Source organism: Eucyclogobius newberryi, unplaced genomic scaffold, assembly GCF_026437365.1.
Source record: "Eucyclogobius newberryi isolate DKJ021-1_F unplaced genomic scaffold, fEucNew1.0.hap1 SCAF_17, whole genome shotgun sequence".
NCBI classification, from domain to species: domain Eukaryota; kingdom Metazoa; phylum Chordata; class Actinopteri; order Gobiiformes; family Gobiidae; genus Eucyclogobius; species Eucyclogobius newberryi.
This window is the reverse complement of record NW_027315801.1, coordinates 9,889,029-9,909,387: the sequence shown is the minus strand read 5'-3', so window position 1 is coordinate 9,909,387 and position 20,359 is coordinate 9,889,029. Positions and strand designations below refer to the sequence as shown.

The 20,359-nt window shown below is 42.7% G+C and overlaps 2 protein-coding genes across 7 annotated transcripts; one reads left to right on the top strand and one right to left on the bottom strand.

Annotated features, from left to right (window-relative positions):
* The first annotated feature begins 38 nt into the window (after positions 1-38).
* Positions 39-9,332, top strand: uckl1a (uridine-cytidine kinase 1-like 1a). 3 transcript variants are annotated; one of them, XM_072448997.1, is made up of 15 exons: positions 39-240; positions 1,629-1,816; positions 2,005-2,111; positions 3,054-3,224; positions 3,304-3,375; positions 3,461-3,650; positions 4,234-4,295; positions 4,426-4,442; positions 4,545-4,643; positions 5,070-5,163; positions 5,541-5,603; positions 6,213-6,335; positions 8,065-8,172; positions 8,941-9,097; positions 9,185-9,332. In XM_072448997.1, exons 1-15 carry the CDS (start codon positions 197-199, stop codon positions 9,262-9,264), a joined length of 1,575 nt encoding a protein of 524 aa, XP_072305098.1. In that variant the 5' UTR covers positions 39-196; the 3' UTR covers positions 9,265-9,332. The 3 variants fall into 3 exon arrangements, with proteins under 3 accessions (XP_072305098.1, XP_072305097.1, XP_072305096.1); XM_072448996.1 differs by lacking the exon at positions 39-240 and adding an exon at positions 929-1,149 and having other exon boundaries at positions 8,065-8,157; XM_072448995.1 differs by lacking the exon at positions 39-240 and adding an exon at positions 929-1,149.
* Positions 9,333-10,943: 1,611 nt separating this feature from the next.
* Positions 10,944-20,286, bottom strand: LOC140362795 (uncharacterized). Of its 4 annotated transcripts, none has more exons than XM_072448991.1 (7): positions 19,903-20,286; positions 16,149-16,367; positions 15,926-16,025; positions 15,750-15,831; positions 14,063-14,541; positions 13,341-13,475; positions 10,944-13,172 (listed from the first exon to the last, which is right to left on the bottom strand). In XM_072448991.1, exons 2-7 carry the CDS (start codon positions 16,280-16,282, stop codon positions 12,648-12,650), a joined length of 1,455 nt encoding a protein of 484 aa, XP_072305092.1. In that variant the 5' UTR covers positions 16,283-16,367; positions 19,903-20,286; the 3' UTR covers positions 10,944-12,647. The 4 variants fall into 4 exon arrangements, with proteins under 4 accessions (XP_072305092.1, XP_072305094.1, XP_072305093.1 ...); XM_072448993.1 differs by having other exon boundaries at positions 14,063-14,424; XM_072448992.1 differs by having other exon boundaries at positions 15,968-16,025.
* Positions 20,287-20,359: the final 73 nt, after the last annotated feature.

The following is a 20,359-nucleotide window of genomic DNA, read 5'->3' as shown; positions in this document are numbered from 1 at the left end:
AAACCGGAAATGGACGTTTCGAAAGACACCGATCGCGTCTAATTGGGCCACAACAGCCTCTAACTGTGGTCACGTGATTATTGCGTGGCTCAAGCTGAACTACATCTCCCACGATGCATTGCGCGGCTCAGTGCCTATCTGATGGTTGTAAACTGTGGTTGTGAGCAGCCGATGGCTCCGAAGCTCACACATCGCCATGGAAACGGAGTATGGGAAAATCTTGTCCTGCCGCTCGGACAGGTATCAATGTTTCCGATATGTTATTAATAACGTGAGTGTTTGATTGTCTGATGTTGAGCCGCATCACTGTTCTCCCCCTGACACTGTCAGTGGGCTTCAGCTGACGGACCAAACACGAGAACTAGGTCACATTTACTATGACATACGCAGGCTACACTTTCAAAAGCATGTTTAAGACGGTTTACTCTGAATAATCCAATATCAAACGAATAATGCTTTACGTTTATACAAATAAAGCCCTGGAAGAAACAGACGCTCAAACGTGAGAACGCTGCGTGAGCGTGTTGACAGGATGCGTCATCCTGCCTGGCCAATGGCCACTATGGAACCCACATAACATCCATGTTACACCATGAGTAGCAACATAATCACAGCATAGGAGGTAAAATTGTTAAAGACCTATTATAAACATGAAATCTTACCAAAGTCTGTAGCTTATTTAAGCTGGTTAGGACATATTTTACCCCCTACCACTGACATTTATACAAGCACCCACGTCCATCACTATTTATTCATCCCAAACTAATATTGTAAGTGTTGAATATTGACTATCCATTGTTCCGTTCTGCTGCTGTGTTTGTGACATTCAATGAGTTTTGAGTTTCTGTGCCTAGGAGTCTCTAATAATATCAGCCAAGCGGCTCTAAGAGTCCAGTCACAGTGATCCTCTTAGCCACTCTCACTTACAGCCAAACAGAAGCAAAGTAACACACAGACTTTTGAAGAACAAGAGAAAAGTGATTAGGGTTGAATAATGTAGATATATTTAATATCTATAGCTGGACAAAGGGAGAGTAGCCTTTAGTTTTGTGCTGCTGGTGAAAGGATGTTGTCGCAATCAGATATAACCCTGAGTGACTGCTCTGGGGCAAGGATCTCAGGCTGCTGGGCCCTCAGGTCTGACACCAGGTAAGAACTCGCACTACTGCTGTGTTTCTGTGTGAAATCACGCAAGGTTCCTTTGAATGTAGATTTGTGATGGATTTAAAAAGGCAACAGTTGATGGAAACTACAGAAGGACATTTAGTGTGACGTTTTCTAATCCCTTGTCTCGTGTCTGGATAAATCAAGCTTCTTAACTTCCACTGTAGTGAAATCTTTGGTTTATTTTGCCTTACAGCATTACTACACATTTTTACATGCTGTAATGTAACACATACCTCTAGTTGTTTAACAGCTTCAAAAGTAGATTTTCTAGTTCCATGGGTTAAACATACCAACCATTTATTGTCTTGTAGTTTCCTTGTAATTTGAATATGTTTTTTCCATATGCATATTTAATGTTAATGTTGTCTATATTGCTTATAGCCTTTATGTCCTCAGTGCATAGGCGAGTGTTGTATGGGCAGTTATGCCTTATGCCTGTCCTGTCCTGTTCTGTCTTGTAGTGGGAGCGGGGAGGACTCGCTGGACCGGCTCCTGCCTCCGGCCGGGGCCCCTCGTCGAAAGAGCACAACTTCCATAAGTAAAACGGAGCCTTCTCTGCTCCGTACTGGCACCCGTACCATCTACACTGCCGGCCGGCCCCCATGGTACAACGAGCATGGCACACAGCCCAAGGAAGCCTTTGTCATCGGTATGACACTGACGTGACATGGATGATGTTTTACCCCTCTAAATATTTGTCACGAAACAATTCTCTGTCCAATTCTATTTTTATGCACAGCCCGTTTACTGTCATCTCACAGGCACACTGCAAGACAAAATTAGACACACTCTAAAAAACACACATAATGGTCCTTAGAATGTTATGTTGATGTGCAGGGCTGTGCGGGGGCAGCGCCTCAGGGAAAACCACTGTGGCCAACAAGATCATAGAGGCTCTGGATGTGCCTTGGGTTGTGCTGCTGTCCATGGACTCCTTCTACAAGGTAAGACTGAACAGGGCTCAAAATCATTTGTCAAAGATTCAGGTGATGGAATGTCCATGCAAACAACAAAATGTTCTGGCTTTTTATGGAAAAGACTTGCTAACCATGCAGTCCTCAAACATGGGATCTGTGTATTTGTTAAGCAGTTCATATTTTAGTCTTCTCTCAAATGTTGATGCTCCTGGACCTGTTCAAACTGTGCACAGTGTGCACTGAATCTTGATTTGATAATATAATTCATTAGTCTAATTGCAATCACAAATGTAGCCGTGTTTTCATTTAAATGTTTTGCTGAAATTATTATAATGATTGGGAAGTAACACTTTAAATACACCCTAATGCTTCAATGACCTAATTTGATTCTAAATACAAAATCTCACATTAATCACATGGTCATGACCTGTCACCGTGACCTGGAAATATAATCCCTGCCCGGCCATAGCAAATCATGTCATATGTTTCCTTCACTATCTTTTATATGCTCATCAATTGCGTCACTCTAGATTTATAGATAAACCTGAAACTTTAAACATATTCCATATTACATAGACTAGACTAGTGATTGGCGATACGATACAAAGTGAGACTAGTACAGTAATACTTATCCAATACCGATACCAAGTTTTGCATTAAAATGCACCAAAACTCCTTTACTATAAAGAATTTTACAATTTTTTTGCGCCATTAATTTTGCTTCACTCCAGCAGGTACCGATCTTTAATTCAAAATTAAATATACCTTAAATATAAACGGTGTATAACGGTGTGTGTACAAATTGACAAAAGTGATAAAAAAACAGCACAATATTTACATGAGAATTGACAGGTTTCGATACCTAAGTCAATAACAATACATCAATATTTGGTGTCAGTCCGCCCATTACTACTGTTGACTAGAGACAGTCACAGACATTTAAGGTAAAGCGGCTCATTTGTTTTACAGGTTTTATCGCCTGAGGAGCAGGTCCTGGCTTCAAGCAACGACTACAACTTTGACCATCCATCGGCCTTTGATTTCGAGCTGCTGGTGGCAACGCTGCGAAAACTCAAACAGGGTAAAAGCGTGAAGATTCCTGTCTATGACTTCACAACTCACAGTAGACATAAAGACTGGGTAAGTTAGTGTTGGAAAGCAGGAATGTCTAACCTCAAAAGAATGTCTTCAGGTTGTTAATTTGTTTCTCCTTTTGCAGAAAAATGTCTACGGCGCAAGTGTAATTATATTTGAAGGAATTATGTCCTTTGCAGACAAACAGCTCCTTCAGGTAAAGCTTTGTATTCAAAGTTGTCTTGCTGTTTAGCTTAAACGAATATCCCCAAACCATGGCTTGCTTTTCTTCCTGTCTGCAGCTCTTAGATATGAAAATCTTTGTGGACACAGACTCGGACATCCGATTGGTCCGCAGGTTACGGAGGGACATCACAGAAAGAGGGCGGGAAATTGAAGGCGTGATCAAGCAATACAACAAGTTTGTGAAGCCTGCATTTGACCAGTACATTGAGCCGGCCATGAGGCTGGCGGACATAGTTGTGCCGAGAGGTGAGTTAGATAAGCAATACACTGTGTAGGAGTGGGAAATGTTTTGTTCTCATACAAGATAATATTAGAAATGTTGTTTTAAAGATGTGCAAAATTAGGCTAGTACTTCGGCAATAATGACAAAATTGTAGAAAAAAACAGCCAATAGAGTAACTTGCAGTGTAATTTTCCAAGGTTACCAAGTAGGGATGGGAAATATAGACAAAATTAATATTTAAAGCTAAAACATGTCGTTAAACATATTAGTTCCAGACAGATGTGAAAGGACAAAAGTGCAGAAATATCACTTTATAAACTTAATTCACACTAATTTTGATGTAGACTAATATTAATAGTTAATAGATATTTAATTGGCAATTAAATATTTTGCTTACATTTAGTGTAAGGTGATATTTGTGTACTTTAATTTGAACATCAATTAACTTTGAAGTGCTGTATTTAAACCTCAACCAATACATTTGCGGTCACGTTCTAGCACGTTTCTGATGGATTCAACTGATTATCATTATTAGGAGAGAATCAAAATATCAATTTTGCCCACATTTTTACTGCTGTACCAATAACACACTTGTTTTCAAATGAGGTGGTGGAAACATGGTGGCCATAGACCTGATTGTGCAGCATGTACACAGCCAGCTGGAGAAGGTGAGTGATTCATATAGTGGTCGATTGGACAGTGGTGCCACCTTGTGTCATGAGGTTGTAACACATAAACACAATTATTTTATAAAAGCTAAACCAAAACTGATTAATCTTCAAAACCCTCTTGATGCAGCGTGAGCTCAACGTCAGGTATGCTGCTTGTGCTCTTATTGTTGTTCTCTCCCTTAAGTGTCACCTAAATGTAGATTTGTACTTAATTCCTCTGTTAAACACCATGTTTGCATTTTGAAGGGCGCTCCTGGCCTCGGTGCAGCAGACACAGCCTCTACCTCAGACTCTCTGTGTGCTGGAAAGTACACCTCAAGTCAAAGGCTTACACACCATTATCAGGTATCATAACACTACTTATTCTAACTTATTAACAAACTAATACATGAACAATTACATATTAACATTGTATTTATTGATAATCGTGTACTTTTACATTATTTTACATTGAGAGGAAAACGGTTCATTGCATCTCAGACAATTGGCAGAAAAGCACCTGTTCTAAGCTCTTGCAACAACCATCTTATAATAATTGTATTCTCAAATGTTGGTAATTAAGTCAAATAATTATAATGGCTCTATAGTTTAATTTCAAACAATTATTTCATTTCATTTTTATAATCTTATATCGTTATTTTACATCGAGGGCAAAAGGGTATTCAAATGTTATCCATGATTTAGTGTATTCTCTATTTTTAAGCAATATACTAATTATGGCTCTGACGTTTTACATATTTCTAATACATTGTTTCTGTTATTGATTTTTAGAAACAAGGAAACAAGTCGAGATGAGTTTATTTTCTATTCAAAGAGGCTCATGAGGCTGCTCATCGAACGTGCTTTAACTTATCTTCCCTCTCAGGTGGGTGGACATAACACAAAATATGATACTTTTGGTCTGTATGGTTTATTGTTAGGACAGAGTAAAACAGGAAATAAAATACAAAGTGGGCAGAGATGTTATTTTAGCAAACTGGACAAATGTAATCAAACATCCACTATGATGAATTTGTTTGAAATTGTAATGCATTGATCAATATACTATAAATTATTGAAGGAAATTAGCTGTTCTCTTGGAGGTTTATCTAAGGAAATAGCGCTTACAAAGTTACCAGAGCGTTTATTCAGAGTGGTTTGTCTCAATTTAATATAGATTTGTAAAGTAGCATCTGACATACACGGGACATTGTGGATTATGTGCATGAACAGAAAAGTAAACCCTCTTTTATTATTTACCAGACTTGTGTAGTCCAGACTCCACAGGGACAGCAATATGAAGGCCGGCGTTTTAACGGGAAGGGGGTGAGTGTTGTGTGTGGCTATTTTATTCAAGAGTAATGCTTTCTGTTTGATTTATTATAAACAATGCAAGTATACCCGTTTAATATGTCTATCTATAGAGGTTCTGCACTTGACATCTGAATTTTAGCAGTGAGTGGCAAAGGTGTTTAAGTGGCTATTATTATTATTTATCAGCTACAATCCAATTACAACAATATGTAGACTGCTGATATCTTAAAAAAAATAAAAAGCAAGCAAACATTAATAAGCAAGTAAACTAAACCAGAACTGTGAAGGATTCGCGCACATATTATTGACACATTATTGATAAAAAGCGGTTTCTGAGTCGGTGTGTTATTCTTTTCCTCCCCTGCTGCTGAAAACTCGAAACAACAACTGGAAAAATGTAAACTATAGGAACATTTGAGCGAGGTCACTAACTTTATGGACAATATGAAACCAAAAAAAGCAAAGAAATATGTTTTATCATTTGCAACCTTTGTAAGTGCATAACCTCTATGCTTGTCATGAGGTTAAACATGCAACTAGCTGTAAATGTAGCTGTCCAATCACACTAAAACAAGTACTTTAAAGTGTGCTGCAGGTCTGACTCTGCTGGGCCCTTTGCAGATCACTGGAGTGTCCATTCTTCGCGCAGGAGAGACCATGGAGCCGGCTCTCAGGGCTGTGTGCAAGGACGTGCGCATCGGCAAGATCCTCATCCAAACAAACATGGACTCAGGAGAACCAGAGGTGAACATCTTTAGCTGCTGTTTGCTTTTTGCCATTTGCTTCCCACTGAGGGAAATGATGCAGGAAGTCATATGAAAGCATCATCACCATCAGTGTTTTCAGATAGTAATAAGTACCGGTAAGTAAGAAATAAGTGTCCCTAGCCCCTTCAAAATAAGTCCTGTAAAACATTTAGTGTGTACCCTTTCTTCATTTGATTTTCAATTTCAAAGCAAAAACTAAAAAAGGTATAGATAGTTCATAAACGAAAAAAACTAAAATATGATCAGATCATTATTTTTTTCAATTTAATGTTTGGATTAGAATATAACATTCAAAAGAGGGTTTGGTGGGAGGATTCCTTTATTTATTAAGCTTAATTCATTTTGCTAAACGCGAGTTGGTTCTGGGCTCAACCAACAGTGGGGCTCAAGTGAACTGACCTTCTACAGCTCATGTGCTGATAACCATGGGGGGCTCAAAGGCCGGGCACCGGGACTGTTGTGGGTCATTGCCGTGGACAGATGAAGAGGTCTGGGGGCGTGCGCTAGATCATCCCTCCTGTGGCTCTGCCGCCGCCGGCCCAGACAGACCAGAATTTTCTCACTAAACATAGACACGTTGTTATATCCGGGAAGTGTCCACATTTAGAAAGCAAGTTCTTGTCACATCCACAGCACGTGACTCGCAGGAGTCCCGGGGCCAGGCTCAGCACTCGGAGAGCACCGTCAGTCATTCCCTCACTGTTCGTGTGGTCTCACTTCTCAAACAACTTCTGCATCATGTAAAACAAATAAGGCTAAATTCACTTGTGAATCTGCGCTCCAAACCATCTTTTGAATTGTGTATTTTTAATCCAAATCTCAAATGGAAAAATCAAATCTTATTTTTGCTTTTTCATTTCATGAACAGAAAAGTGAAAATCAATACTTTTTCCCCCTTTTTGTCAAATGAACCAACCCATTTACTGGACAGTTTTACTTTATTACAAGTTCCTAAATCATTTTTTTTTATGATTTTCAGTCAATACCTCATAATTACAGATTTATTTCTCTTCATAATTACCTAAACAATCTCTGAGTGGAGTCTGCATGTTCTCCCCGTGTTACCGTGGGTTCTCTCCGGGTTCTCCGAATGAATGTGAGCGTGAACTGTCTGTAATGTCTATGTCTCTGTGTTGGCCCTGCGACAAGTTGGCCACTGTCCAGGGTGTACCCCGCCTAAGGCCCGAAGTCACTGGGATAGGCTCCAGTCACCCGCGACCCCGAAAGGGAACAAGCGGTAGAAAATGGATGGATGGATCTTGGCGGGATGTGAAATGTGATTTACTTGTTACCACTTAAATAGACTACAAAACTACAGTGTCTCAGCTTCACAAAGAGCCCAGCCATTTGTTTTTACTCCAGAGGTTTCATAAATATCTTCCATTTTAATTGTAGGTCATTTTAGCCAGGCCATTTTAGGAAAAATCAGCCCGAATCACAAAGAGTCAAGTATAATTTTCAGCGGCAGCGGTACATTTTTAACCGTGTAACTTTTATTTTAATTTGAGGACAAACTTTCAGTACCTCATTTTGTGGTCTGCTGGTTTAACAGTTATGCTCTAAATCAAATGCCTCCCAACTCGCCTCAAACACTTTCTAAAACTGTAGCAAGTGTTTTTTTCCTACACATTTCTTCCATATGTTTGTCACTGTGGCAACTGCCCTTCCTGCTTTGGTAGCCATGGTAACCGGTCTCTCCTCCGCAGCTGCATTACCTGCGTCTGCCCAAAGACATCAGCGAAGACCATGTCATCCTCATGGACAGCACCGTCTCCACCGGCGCAGCGGCCATGATGGCAGTGAGAGTCCTGTTGGTGCGTGGAGTGTTCCAGAGTTCACACCATTCACATTCTCCCTGTCGCCCTGGGTTTCCCCGCATAATCTGCACTAAATGTTAATGAAGCGCTGCATGAGACGAGGGGGTTTTGAACTGCACAAAAGCACGTCCCACAGCAGAAACGAATAATGTGTTAGCCTGGTTAAAAGTTTGAGAACCCCTGACTATAGTTTAAAATCACGATTCAGAATACTATGTCAGAACCTGTTTTATGGTTATTATCTCTGTAATTACTGGGCCTATCCACATGAAACAAGAACTGGCATGACATTCAAAGGGTTTTCTGTCAATGCAAATGAACTAAGGTAAAAATGTGTTTTCCACAATAGCGTAAACATTTTTTGCTTATTACACGATTAAAACACATAACACAACTTAAAATAGATTAACTGTTTGGGTGTAACAACTTTTACATTCAGAGTGATGAATAGATATGGCAATTAAATGACAATTAAATAGTCAAAGTTCCCCAATATTGTGCCTATAACAAGAGATTGAGACTTATAATAGACAAAAAACTAACAAAGAAACTCAGTGCTGAATTTAAGATAGAAAATGCAATGTTCAAATCATTACATTGCAAGTTTGTGGAACCAATTCCCAAAATAAAGAATGATAAAGTGTTTGTGGATTGTTACTTTAGATATTTCTCCCTCCTCCATCTGAATCAAATTCTACGTGAACACATCTTACTCAATTCTTAATCTTATATTGTCAATAAATGGTCAAATGACTGCTCTCTCAGGACCACGAGGTGCAGGAGGACCGGATCGTTTTGGTGTCGCTCCTGATGGCGGAGCTGGGGGTCCATTCTGTGGCCTACGCTTTCCCAAAAGTCAAAATCATCACTTCTGCCGTGGACAAGAGCCTGGACGACTCCTTACATGTGATTCCTGGTATAGGTACAGTATGCTTTTAGTGCGCTCTGCATTGTGAACGTTCAGCTGCAAATCGCTCACCGCTCGATGAATAATACATTACATTTTCAGGGGACTTCGGAGACCGATACTTTGGGACAGACGTATCCGACGACTGGAATGAGGAGGGCGACCACGAGCCGGGCTGTTAGCACAAACAACTGTGATCGATAACGTTTGTTTTACACTTTATTAGGCCACATAATAATCATATTTTCCTGTAAGAGACGGAAGGTTTCACCAAATCTGATCCATTGACTATTTATTTTAATACTTTGCATAAAAAATGAGCAGCAGTGGGGACAATACAAAACCATTGCTGCTCAAATATTCAAATTACATTTTTTAACACAATGGCATCGTGTTAGCAGTATTTTTTTGTAAGAATCGTATGCAAGAATTGGTCTTGGACAGGTGAATTTGAATTATTCTTTGCTTGCAGAACGGTACTTTGTGGGCTCGTGATTAATATTTACATGTTATTTATGAACAAGCTCTCTCAGGGTTCACACACAGGCCTCTCTGCCCTCCTTGTGATACACTTTCAAGCCAGAGGGTGTCAGTATCGCTCACTCTAGGACTCCCTTTGATTTAAATGACATGTTCCTTCTGAGAAATCATTCATTGTTACAGTCCAGAGAAAACTACACAGGTTTGTCTCACATTCTCAGCTACAGATGGAAAATAATGGGGATCAAAACTATCTGTGTGCTTTTCAATTATCGAATCTTATGTTGGACACATGCAAACAAATGATTTATACTGTATATGGCAATATGAATTCAGTCATGGATGTAATTGCTTATGTTAAGTAAAAATGTGCGTGATTTCTGCTGTAATTATCAGTTGTTGGTTTTTTTTTTTTTTTTTGGGGGGGGGGGGGGGTGCTTTAAAACTAGCACGTGATTTTACATTATCACACGGTGGACAACAAAGACACTCACAAACAATTGATTTACACTGTATATGACAACACCGTGGTTCAGTCAGTCAAACAATGTACATCATTTATATGGGATCGCATTTGTTTGGGATTCGGGATTGTCTTGAAACCGAATAACACCTCAATAATAATAATAATCTCAGTGTTACGGGCCGTACTCATCGTCTCCAAAAGCAACACAGTGCATATTTCGTCCCAGATCGTAGCCCATTGATCCTTCCTCGCCCATTCATCATTCACCCGGTCATTCACGCCTCATCATGTGCTCAGAACACGTCCTCCGCCCGGTTGGCTTCAGCTCGGCTCCTCCGCCTCGCGCCGCTTTTCCCATGCGGAGCCGCTCTCGGTGGGTGCGATGCTCGTGACGCCGGGGCCGGGCTCGCGGACGGTCGTACGATGCACACGCGCCGCGCCGTATTCTCCAAGACTGCCTCAAGGTTAACCTGTTACCATGGAGACAGGCTGACCAATGAGAATTCGGCAGATGCTTGCCATGTTGACTGCAAGGTTTTTGTTTTAAGGGGGTGACCTATTTCTTCCCTCCCCGCCGCAGATACTCACGAGATGAACCCCCCTCTTTTTACTACTGTGGCACGTGCGGACGGAAAGACGCGCGCAGGACACGCGCTGTGCCATGAGGTGGTACACAAAAGAAGAAAGAGGCTTCAAAGGATGCCATCAATATCATTTCAACCATTTTACCCACAGAAATGTTCTTGTAGTTGAAGGAAAAATCATTCTATTGGCAGCTCCTAAAATATTTACATGGAACATTTCTATTGCATTCGACCAGATTGTGCACAAAGTTACATTGAGCTTTTAGAAAAATCACAATTTTAAACAATCCCTGTCTCCATTCATCTTAATGACTGAGACTATGAGATTAACCATTTTTAAAGTGCCACTTTATTACAAAAGTATAAACTTGACTGACATTTCATGAATAGTAATCTTGATATAAAACATTACAATCTTTTGCACTTAGCACTTATTATTACACGCTTCGAGTACAAGACCCTGTAATCTGAATAGCAAACACACAACATTAGCTGCCACATTTAGCTTAGCTGGGCTTTCCAAGAATACACTGTAGCTTCATGGCTTCAAAAACAACAAACAGAATACACTGAAATGTACATTGCAGCTGTTTTGCAGTTTGTCACAAGTCATTCCAAACCACAATTAACTGTGATAGAAAAAAGATAGATCCTCAACACTGATGATATATTTATTATTTCTTTCTCTTTTGTAATGTACATACACATTGCATCAACATACAGAGTTAATCACATTGGTTGTATTTGGTCAAATTATTTCATTGTCATTGTCCATCCAGGGTTGGGGGTTGTATTATCTTCTCCTCGGGGTCTGCTGCTTTGTAAAACATATGCTTCACATATATTATGTGGTTTTTCTGCAATGCTGCTATATTTTAACACTGATAACAAAGAGAGGAGAGTGTTCGTCGATGGATGGTGATGGGACATGATGAAACGTGCTAATACACACACGTTTAGCTGTAGTTTTCTGATTCAAATGAGCAGGACACGTCAGGACAATGCAATGAATGCTCCACAGACGTCAATGAGCTACAGGACCGCGTTTAGGTGGACTGTCTCCATCTCCAGGTCTCACACGAATCGTTTACACCGCTAAATTCAACTTTAAGATTTGATTGAGTGAGTCGGTGGCACAGGAGGAGGATGGTGAACGTTCTCCACGCTTTCCTTCTGTGCTACAAACAGCCTAAAACAAACTCATATTGTGCTCTACGGAAAAAAAGAAAGCAACACACTCAAAAAACAAACAAAATTGGAACAAAAAAAAAAGAAACCAACAACTATTGAAAATAAATAACATTCATATAGGTACCACGTGACAGTGATTTTTTTTGTTAGATTTTAGATTTTTTTAGCATGCAGTTGGCAGCAGGCAAAGTGCAGAAACAAATCAAAACACTCATTTACAGACAGTGGTGGAGACAGTGTTCAGTCCATGTAAGATGAAACAAAACATGACAGACGGTTGTATATCTTTGATTGGCTTTTTAAATATGGAAATGGTCAAAATTCGTTACAAGAGGAATGCAAAATGTGTGCAGTTTTCATTTAGTAGAATATTCATAATTGTTTCTCTTGGTCCCTGAGCTTTCAAGTATTTGATTAATAATTCATATATTATTTATCTTATGTCCTGAATCACATCTTGACCAACTACAGGGAAGGCCTGCGCATAACGGACTAAGTGCTACCAGAAGATCCACACAAAGATGTGCAGCTTCCCCAAAAGAGAACCTTCAAGAACACAACAATTACCCACTAAAATTGAGGACAAATTTAGGCCTTTAAATTGTTTGTGCTTTGCACACATTTCCCAGTAAAACCCAAGTGCTACTGTTACCTACAGAGTACTCTGCAATGGTCTTGTGCTCATTTATTATTCATTACCTTTGGATTCATCTAAAGTCTACAGATAGGACTCTAGAATTCAGCCCGGGTCACAACATGTCAGCAGATTGACCCATTGGCTCTGGGCCAGTAAAAGGCATGTGTCATGACTGAATGTAAACAGTATGTGATGAAGCGCGGTCACTCAGAGCCCTGTGACGTACATCTCCATGCCGTCGTTGAAGGTGAAGATGGTGGTCGTGCTTGAGGTGGTCGAGCCTGTCTTGAGGTCCCCGATGCTTTCGTACAAGCTGTCCCCCGGCAGCACCAGGGCCTGGGCCGGCAGGTGCTGCAGTTTGGGTGTCTGCTGTGTGGGCGGCGGCGGAGGGGGCTGCTGCTGCTGCAGAGGCTGTTGGGCCCTTTTTCTCCGGGGCCTCAGAGTGGCACACGTGTTCGGGGGTCTCTCTCGCCTCCAGCCCGCCCCCTCCAGGTTTTCATACGCTGGATCATACTCCTCTGTGCCGATTGACTCGTAACAGTGCTCGTCTAACGGCCCTGCCATGGCTTTGCCCTCAAGTGGGGCCCATGTCTGAGGTTTGACCACTACACTAAAGCCCCCATCCCTGTCTCGGTCCCCACGCCCCAAGGTCCGGAAGCCAGGATTGGCTGGAGGAGACATAGACCTCTTCTTTTTTCCTGGTTTGCACACTTTAGAGTACATTTCGGCCACCTGTAAACCAACAACAACAAAAAAAAACGATAAAGTAAGCAACAGCACAGTTCATTTGCTATTTACTATTTGTAGCAGGAAAATGCTAGCCATTGAGACAGTTCTGCCCGAAGCATGTCACTTAAATAAAGACTGATTTAAGTTATTTGAGCCAGCGCTGGGACTCACCGCTGCAGCAGACGGCTGTATGTTCTCCACAGTATGAGCTAACGGGCCCAGGGCTTTATTCTGGAGCATCAGGAGATCATCCTCCTCTGGAGGCTTCCAGATATACTGCTCCCCATTCCCCATAAACATCACTTCCTGTTACCACAAAACATATTACATTTGGAGAAAATCACATGTTTCATTCAGATTAATGCAATGGCATTTATAACATCATGGGAAAACATGATGACAATAGGCTTTGATTATATGAGACTCAAATATACACATATATGTATGTTCTCTTGATGGAATTTCAGTCTGTTGCATCATCCTCAGCGGTGTTGGCAGACTGAACACATGTAAGCCTCTGAACTCTGCCTGTTGCTAACTCAGGTCACAGCAGAGAGCGCACCCTTGCTGACCTCACAGAGGGCAGCAAATGGCCTACTGCCGTCACCTGAAGGCAGCACACACACTGTATTCACTGTAAATGCACCCGTGCCTCTGCTCCTGCTGCTGAAAACATATGGAGGAGGTGACACTGCTGAGAGCAGAAATGCCCCACTATCACCAATAACTCTCAACAAACTCTGCACTCTGCAGAGGAACTACCAAACAAGTGTAAATGCATTGCCACAGCATTCAAGCTGGAGGCCAGAAGTAAACTCTGACAAGCTGAGTAGGTCATTGAAAAGAGCCACTGTCCAAAACATTTATGAGAGATTGTTGAACTGTAAACTCACCTTTGGGAAGGAGGGCACATTAAAGGTCTCTAGGCCTATATTTCTACGGGGAAGCTTGGTGCTGTGGGGGTGCTGGGGGTGCTGGGAGTGAGGTGGCGGTGGGGCTGGGTGAGACGGAGGGCCATGTCTTGGAGGAGGAGCAGGAGGTTCTGCCATGTCTGTGCCACTGTCCCTTTTCTGAGGAGTCTTCTCCGCTTTCCTCAGTTTCCGGACCACTGCGTACTCTGCGGTTTCGGGAGGAGACACCACCTGCGACTCGGACTCGGGAAGTCCCCCCTCCACGTCGCCATCCGGGTCCGGAGGTGCCGGGGTGTTGGCGGGAACAGCAGGAGGAGCCGGCGTGTCCGTCTGCCCGGCTCTGCCTACCATGGCGTACAGGGCATCGTCAGTACGTGTAGTGGAGGCTCCCCGGCCCACTTCAGAATAAGTGTGCTCTCCGTCCTCTCCAGCCCCAGAGGGGATCTGGGGGAGCTGCCTGCCTTGAGAACGAAGGTCAGAGTTAGACCGCGGCTGGGCAGTAGCATAGGGCCCCGAGTCCACCACACGGTACAGTATGAGCCTCAACCTGCGCGTCCTCACTTTAGAACTGATTACTCACAAGTGAGATGTTTCCAGCTCAGGAGACTGAACTGAACAATAGTTTTGCTTTTTGATACTTGTATTATAATGTCCACTTCTAAGCCTCCTATTCCAAATAAGTCCAATATTAAAGTCTACCCCATCATAAGAGTTACATTAATTGAAGATCCATAAATGAATGATCTCTCAATCATCTGGGCTCTTAATAAACTTCTTCTCTGAGACTATAAATACACTAAACCAAACCAATTAGTTTACAATTATGAAAATAATCATTTATATTCCATCTGAATTATTCTTGCAAACACAGAATCCTAAAATGCCTGCATCTATCTATGGTTCACGTTTGTCAGTAATCTGTTCCTACCTAGAAAAACTGCCTCACTTCCTCGGCTTTGGACAGTGGAAATACTAGAAAAATCACTTTACTGAAAAATACTGTACCATTTGGTGGAATCGAGCCTTTAGGTCTCTGGTTGTTTAGACATGTTTTGAGAACCATACAGTCTGCAACTGCCGACTATATCTGATGCTAGTGCCCAGCGTTGAACAGAATCCACATACACCCTCCTGTTCAAGTCGAATGTGTGTTTATGAACTGAACGCCACTCTCAGAGGAGCAGCAGACTGGGCTCACTGCAGTGGCACCAGGACATATGCTGAGGTTTCTGTTTGTCATCACTGATCGAGCTCCAGGATTTGTCTTGGCTCTCTGTTCCTGCCTCTGAGAGAGATGCGTGTTCATAAATCAAGACTGAGAACTAGGCTGTAAATGTAATGTGAATTCTGTTTCAGGCTAAACTGAATATCAAATGTATTTTTGATCATTTTGATCGATTTGCCTTCGTCAGATTGGTCTTCCAATTTGGTGGATCTTATTCCTCCTTGTTTTAATAGGCCACATCACTGTTTTTGGTTTTGGCAGTTTGCTGCTTTTAAAAATAGCACAATTATTGCACACGCTCCTCATGTGTACAAAGAAACATTTAATTGCAACCGATGATGCACTAGTCTCCTAAAATGTGATTCTTTCAATATACTGGAAATGAGGGAGAGACTCTTATTTAGTGTGACCCCAGGTGAACAAGTTTGTGAAGGATGCACTCACTTTTGCCATTGCAGTTCACTTTGCTCATCTCAGAGGCGTCAGATTTACTGATGGACCGCAGCTTGGACTGCTTGAGAATTCCCTAAAAAGACACGTTTACAGAGTGACTAGTAAAAGCTAATTGTACCTGAAATTATGCTACTGTTTCCCCCTGATGAAGGAGGAGCTTCTCTTACCGGGGACGATACACAAACCACAGCAACATGGCCGACACCTACCATGTCCATGAGGCGGTGTTTTCCACTTTCCCCAGGGACATTCTGTGTCTTTCCCTTCCTGAGGTGAAAACGACAGCTGTCACAGGTTGACACTCACATTTGCTGACTCATTGTTTTTGAGTCACGTCTGACTGCGTGTTTACCACAGGCCCGGTGTTTGCATCATTCAAACCAAGCTCACCTCTGGCAGCCCACGCACAGGACCACGATGAGGATGGTGACCACGAAGGCCGAGGCAGCAGCGATGGCGCCCAGCAGCAGGACCTTGCCGTAGGGGGGAGCCGTGATGTGCAGCCCGTCCTGCATGGAGGCCATGTGTGAGCGCGGACGCTCGATCTCTCAGTCTGTCTCACCCTCTCTCACATGCACCCACACACGGGCGTGCACGTCACACTGGGCTCTGGAAACAGCACAATAAACTGTTAGATGTTAATATAAAAGTACAATCGTATCAAGTCTGATAAGACCAACTCTGTACATTTGTCCTCCTGCAGTAAAGAAAGTAAACTTGGAAGGAAACACATGACTGTAAGACATCCAACTGCAAGTCAACTTTAAGCCATGCCTAAGTCAGTAAATATGACAATGACATGACATAATCTGTCACTGTGAAGAGGAAAACAGCCATGTGCGATTTCCCTCTGCTGATGAGTACTCACAGAAGTGTTGCATTTGGCACTTGACAGTGTAACATGTTCCAAACACACAATAAGGACATGGCTGCAACAGAACAGCCCAAACAAACCCAGTGTAATCTCTGTCAACTGCTGCCATCTGTCTGCTGCGAGACTGCACTCAGGTCTGTCACTGGCCATCATCAAAACAACACCAAACATGGCGCCCAGTTTGTTCAAATCTGTTTGGAAGTTTAGCAAAGATCTCGCCTTTATATTAGTCCTTATGTTCACACGTTCCCCGAATGTCTGTCCAGCATTTACCAGTTTTCTTCACACAAACACGATCTTGTGACCTGTGTGAGGTTTCGGGACTGAAATCATTTCCACTATTGACATGTTGAATTGGGTCTTATAGAAAACAGTTGCAATTCTCAAAATATTGCACTTATGTCCTGCCAACAGATAATTAATCTTTTCTCTTTTTTAAAAAAGATCTGAACAGGCACTGCAGATGTGACAGGGCTTTAAATAGAACACAAGGCTTCATAACATAACAAGTTTGAAAGATTTTTTAATGCAAGTCGTGGCATTTTGTCATCAACCATTCAAACCAGTTAACCAGAGATGGAACAGACCAATGTGTCACTTTTTGTTGTTTGTCATTTCACAGAATGTTGATCCAACCACACCTTAACCAACATCAGTACATTGCATGTTTGATTTGACCGCAGAGGAGGCATGAATCACATGGAAATGATGTGATGATAATAATATCAAACCATACAGAGCAAACTTTCTCACAAATCAATATTGCACTTGTCTAAAAAGGATTTCCAAATAAAATCTAATTTAAATTTGGTGACACAGATGAAATCACATTTGATGGTGTCGAAACAGAAAATAAGTCTCATGTTGTTACAAAATTCAACATTTCAGAGACTGTCATCAAAGCTTGACTCTAACCCTGCACTTAACCACATTATTCAATTACTGCGACGCCTTGTAGCACATGCAGTATAAGTTTAATTTGGTGAAGGGGAAATGGGAGACTGAGAGAAGACATGTGAAGGCGGAGAGTGTGTGGGAGTTGTGAGGCAGGTGTCTTTAGATTCACATCTTTTTAAGAGAGATTTCCTAACTGAGCCCCTTTTCCCTTATAGCCGCTTCGGTCCTGTCCAAGCCCCCTCTTTTTTATTTTTTATGTGTGTGTGTTCCTGCGGTTCTCAGGCAGAGTGACGCCTCAGCACTGCAGTGTAATCTCGCAGCCAGCCCGTCGGACACACAGCCGGAGCAGAGCGGTCCCTGTGTGAAGCTTGTTTTGAAACCAGGTCCTGTTCAGTGCCCCTGCCTCAGACACTGGGCGTGCACATGCATTCACTTGACAGGAGGAGCTGTGTGGACACGCATCACAGAGCAGATTTGCAATGGACAAGGATATAGTCGTTATTTATTCATTTCATGGGACCAATAAAGCTCTTCTTCTTAGCTCATTGTTTTTATCTATGTATAATTTTTGCTTACACAAGATAAACTTAATGATTACATCCTCTGTTGGTGTAAGTCTTGTAATTTTTAGATATATTTTATGAACATATAGTCTGCTATTTATTTATTTATTGTATTTTATATTATTCTATTTTATATTTGACTATGACTATTCTTCTTAATTTCATAGCTATACCACATGCCTATGCCTAATCCTGTTTACTGTCAATAACAACAAAGCTTATTCTGATTTCCCTTTGAATTTCTAAAAAACAGTCTCTTCTAGCAGCAAATATCTAATAGAAGAGCCACAATAAAATGTTTTTAAAAAACTGACATGTTTTCTGCCCCTGCCACCTGACCGGACCATGGAGTCAACAAGGAATTATGGTCTAATCCCCTTTCAAATGGAGTTGTGGCACATTTAGCCCCAACAATCAATAGCTTTAAGGTTATATTCCCACAGAACGTGCACATCTCTGACGTTTGTGTTCCACACTTCCCCTTAACAAGCCGCAGAATCTGACAGTTTGTACATGGGTATCCTCTCTGCCAATCTGCTCAGGTTCTGATAAAGCACCTGGGAGTTGGTGTGTGTGTGTGTGTGTGTGTGTGTGTGTGTGTGTGTGTGTGTGTGTGTGTGTGTGTGTGTGGAGCAAAACCTCACCCCTTCTGTGTGACACAAATAGCAGCCATGTGTGCGTGGAGAGAGAGAGAGATATGTGGGGGGAGAGAGAGAGAGAGAGAGAGTCTGCTATTGTGTGAGAATGTGAATTAGGTCAAATGTTTGCTTGCAACAACGATTAACCATGCCCCTGTAAGGAAGAAAGCTCGCGCGTGTTTGTCTGTCTACGTGCGCCTCTGCCCCTTCCACAAACACATCCACTCTTTTAACATGAAGATTTCACTGTGAGGGAAGAACACAAAGGGTGAACAGGCTTTTTTCTCTTCTCCTTGTCCTCCCCTGTGGCCTTCTTTCCCATGAATCCAGACATTCGTTTCTATTTGAATGTATGGAAACTAGTCTGGCCTGGCTCCCCTTCTCTCCCTCTCCCTCTCTCTCTCTCTCTTTCAGCCTCGCCTTTGGGCTCTGACACCTCACACAAACTGCAGCAGTGGCGGTGACAACAGGTTACACACGCCACGACAGCACGCTCATAGGCTAATGCGCTGCGTTGGGTGTGAACACGGGAGATGCCCATGCAGGTGCTGGAGAGGCAAAGAGGGGTGAAAGAAAAGAGGAAAAAAAAAAAGGCAGTATTCTTCTTATGTGTTTAAAAATGCTTGTTGCGCGCCTGGGAAGATTTGTCATCCCCTTTGTCTCATCAAAGCGTCTCGGATCAAAGAGGTAGAAATGTGTCCCTGAGGTCAGCAGGCAACTTACACGACAAAGCCACTTCCCCACATCCCCCATTCTGCCCCCTGTATTTATGACAGGCAAGGGGTGGATGGGGGGGCTGCGGGGTGCAAATGTCAAGGGAATGTCTTGAGTTAATTATTATTTTTATGGCTCGCAGTCGGCGGGTTGTTACGCAGGAAAAAGGATGGACTGATTGAAGTGTTTTCAAGCCTGTTCCTCTCACCAAATCACAATTAAAGTTCTCTAATGAACGCGATGGAAAATAACAAACAGAATCTGCGTCGCGGGGGGTGAATGAAGAGTGCGCACGTGTCACGGTGTGGTCAGTGTGAGACAGAAAAGGCCGGAGAATAATTGCATGTATTGCGGAGATGGAGCTGGATGTATGTGGGTCCATATGCATGAGCCCCCCTCCCTCCACACTGTCACGCCGCCACGGGCTTTGCGCTAGAGCTTTCCCCGGCACTACTCACTCAGCTCTGGGGTTGTACGAGGCGCAGCGGCGGCGGCCGCATCGAGCCCGGTCTCTCGGTTCGGATTCCACGCAGACCAGGTGCTCCTTGCGACCATAATCAATAGCAAACGCGGGAAGGCGGCATCATCTTGTTTCTGAGGTTCCTCGTGTGTTGCCCTTTCGCCCCCAGCCACGCGAGGCACCGCGGACAATAAGCTGTCAAAGCCTCCCGTGCACCGCGCGTCTGCTCCAGTCCGGTCCGGTCCAGGTCGTCCTCCCCTTAAGCCCCCTCCATCACTGCGATCTCATGCATCCCCTCGGCTCCGCTGCCGCGCTTCCATGTGACACTGGCAGAGCTGGAGACCCCCCAATTATTATGAATTTGTCTTTGGGTTCTAGCGTCATCCCTCGGAAGCGCGGAGAAGTGCGCGTCCGCGCTGCCGAACGCACCCAGCTTCAGATCAGGTTTCACGTGG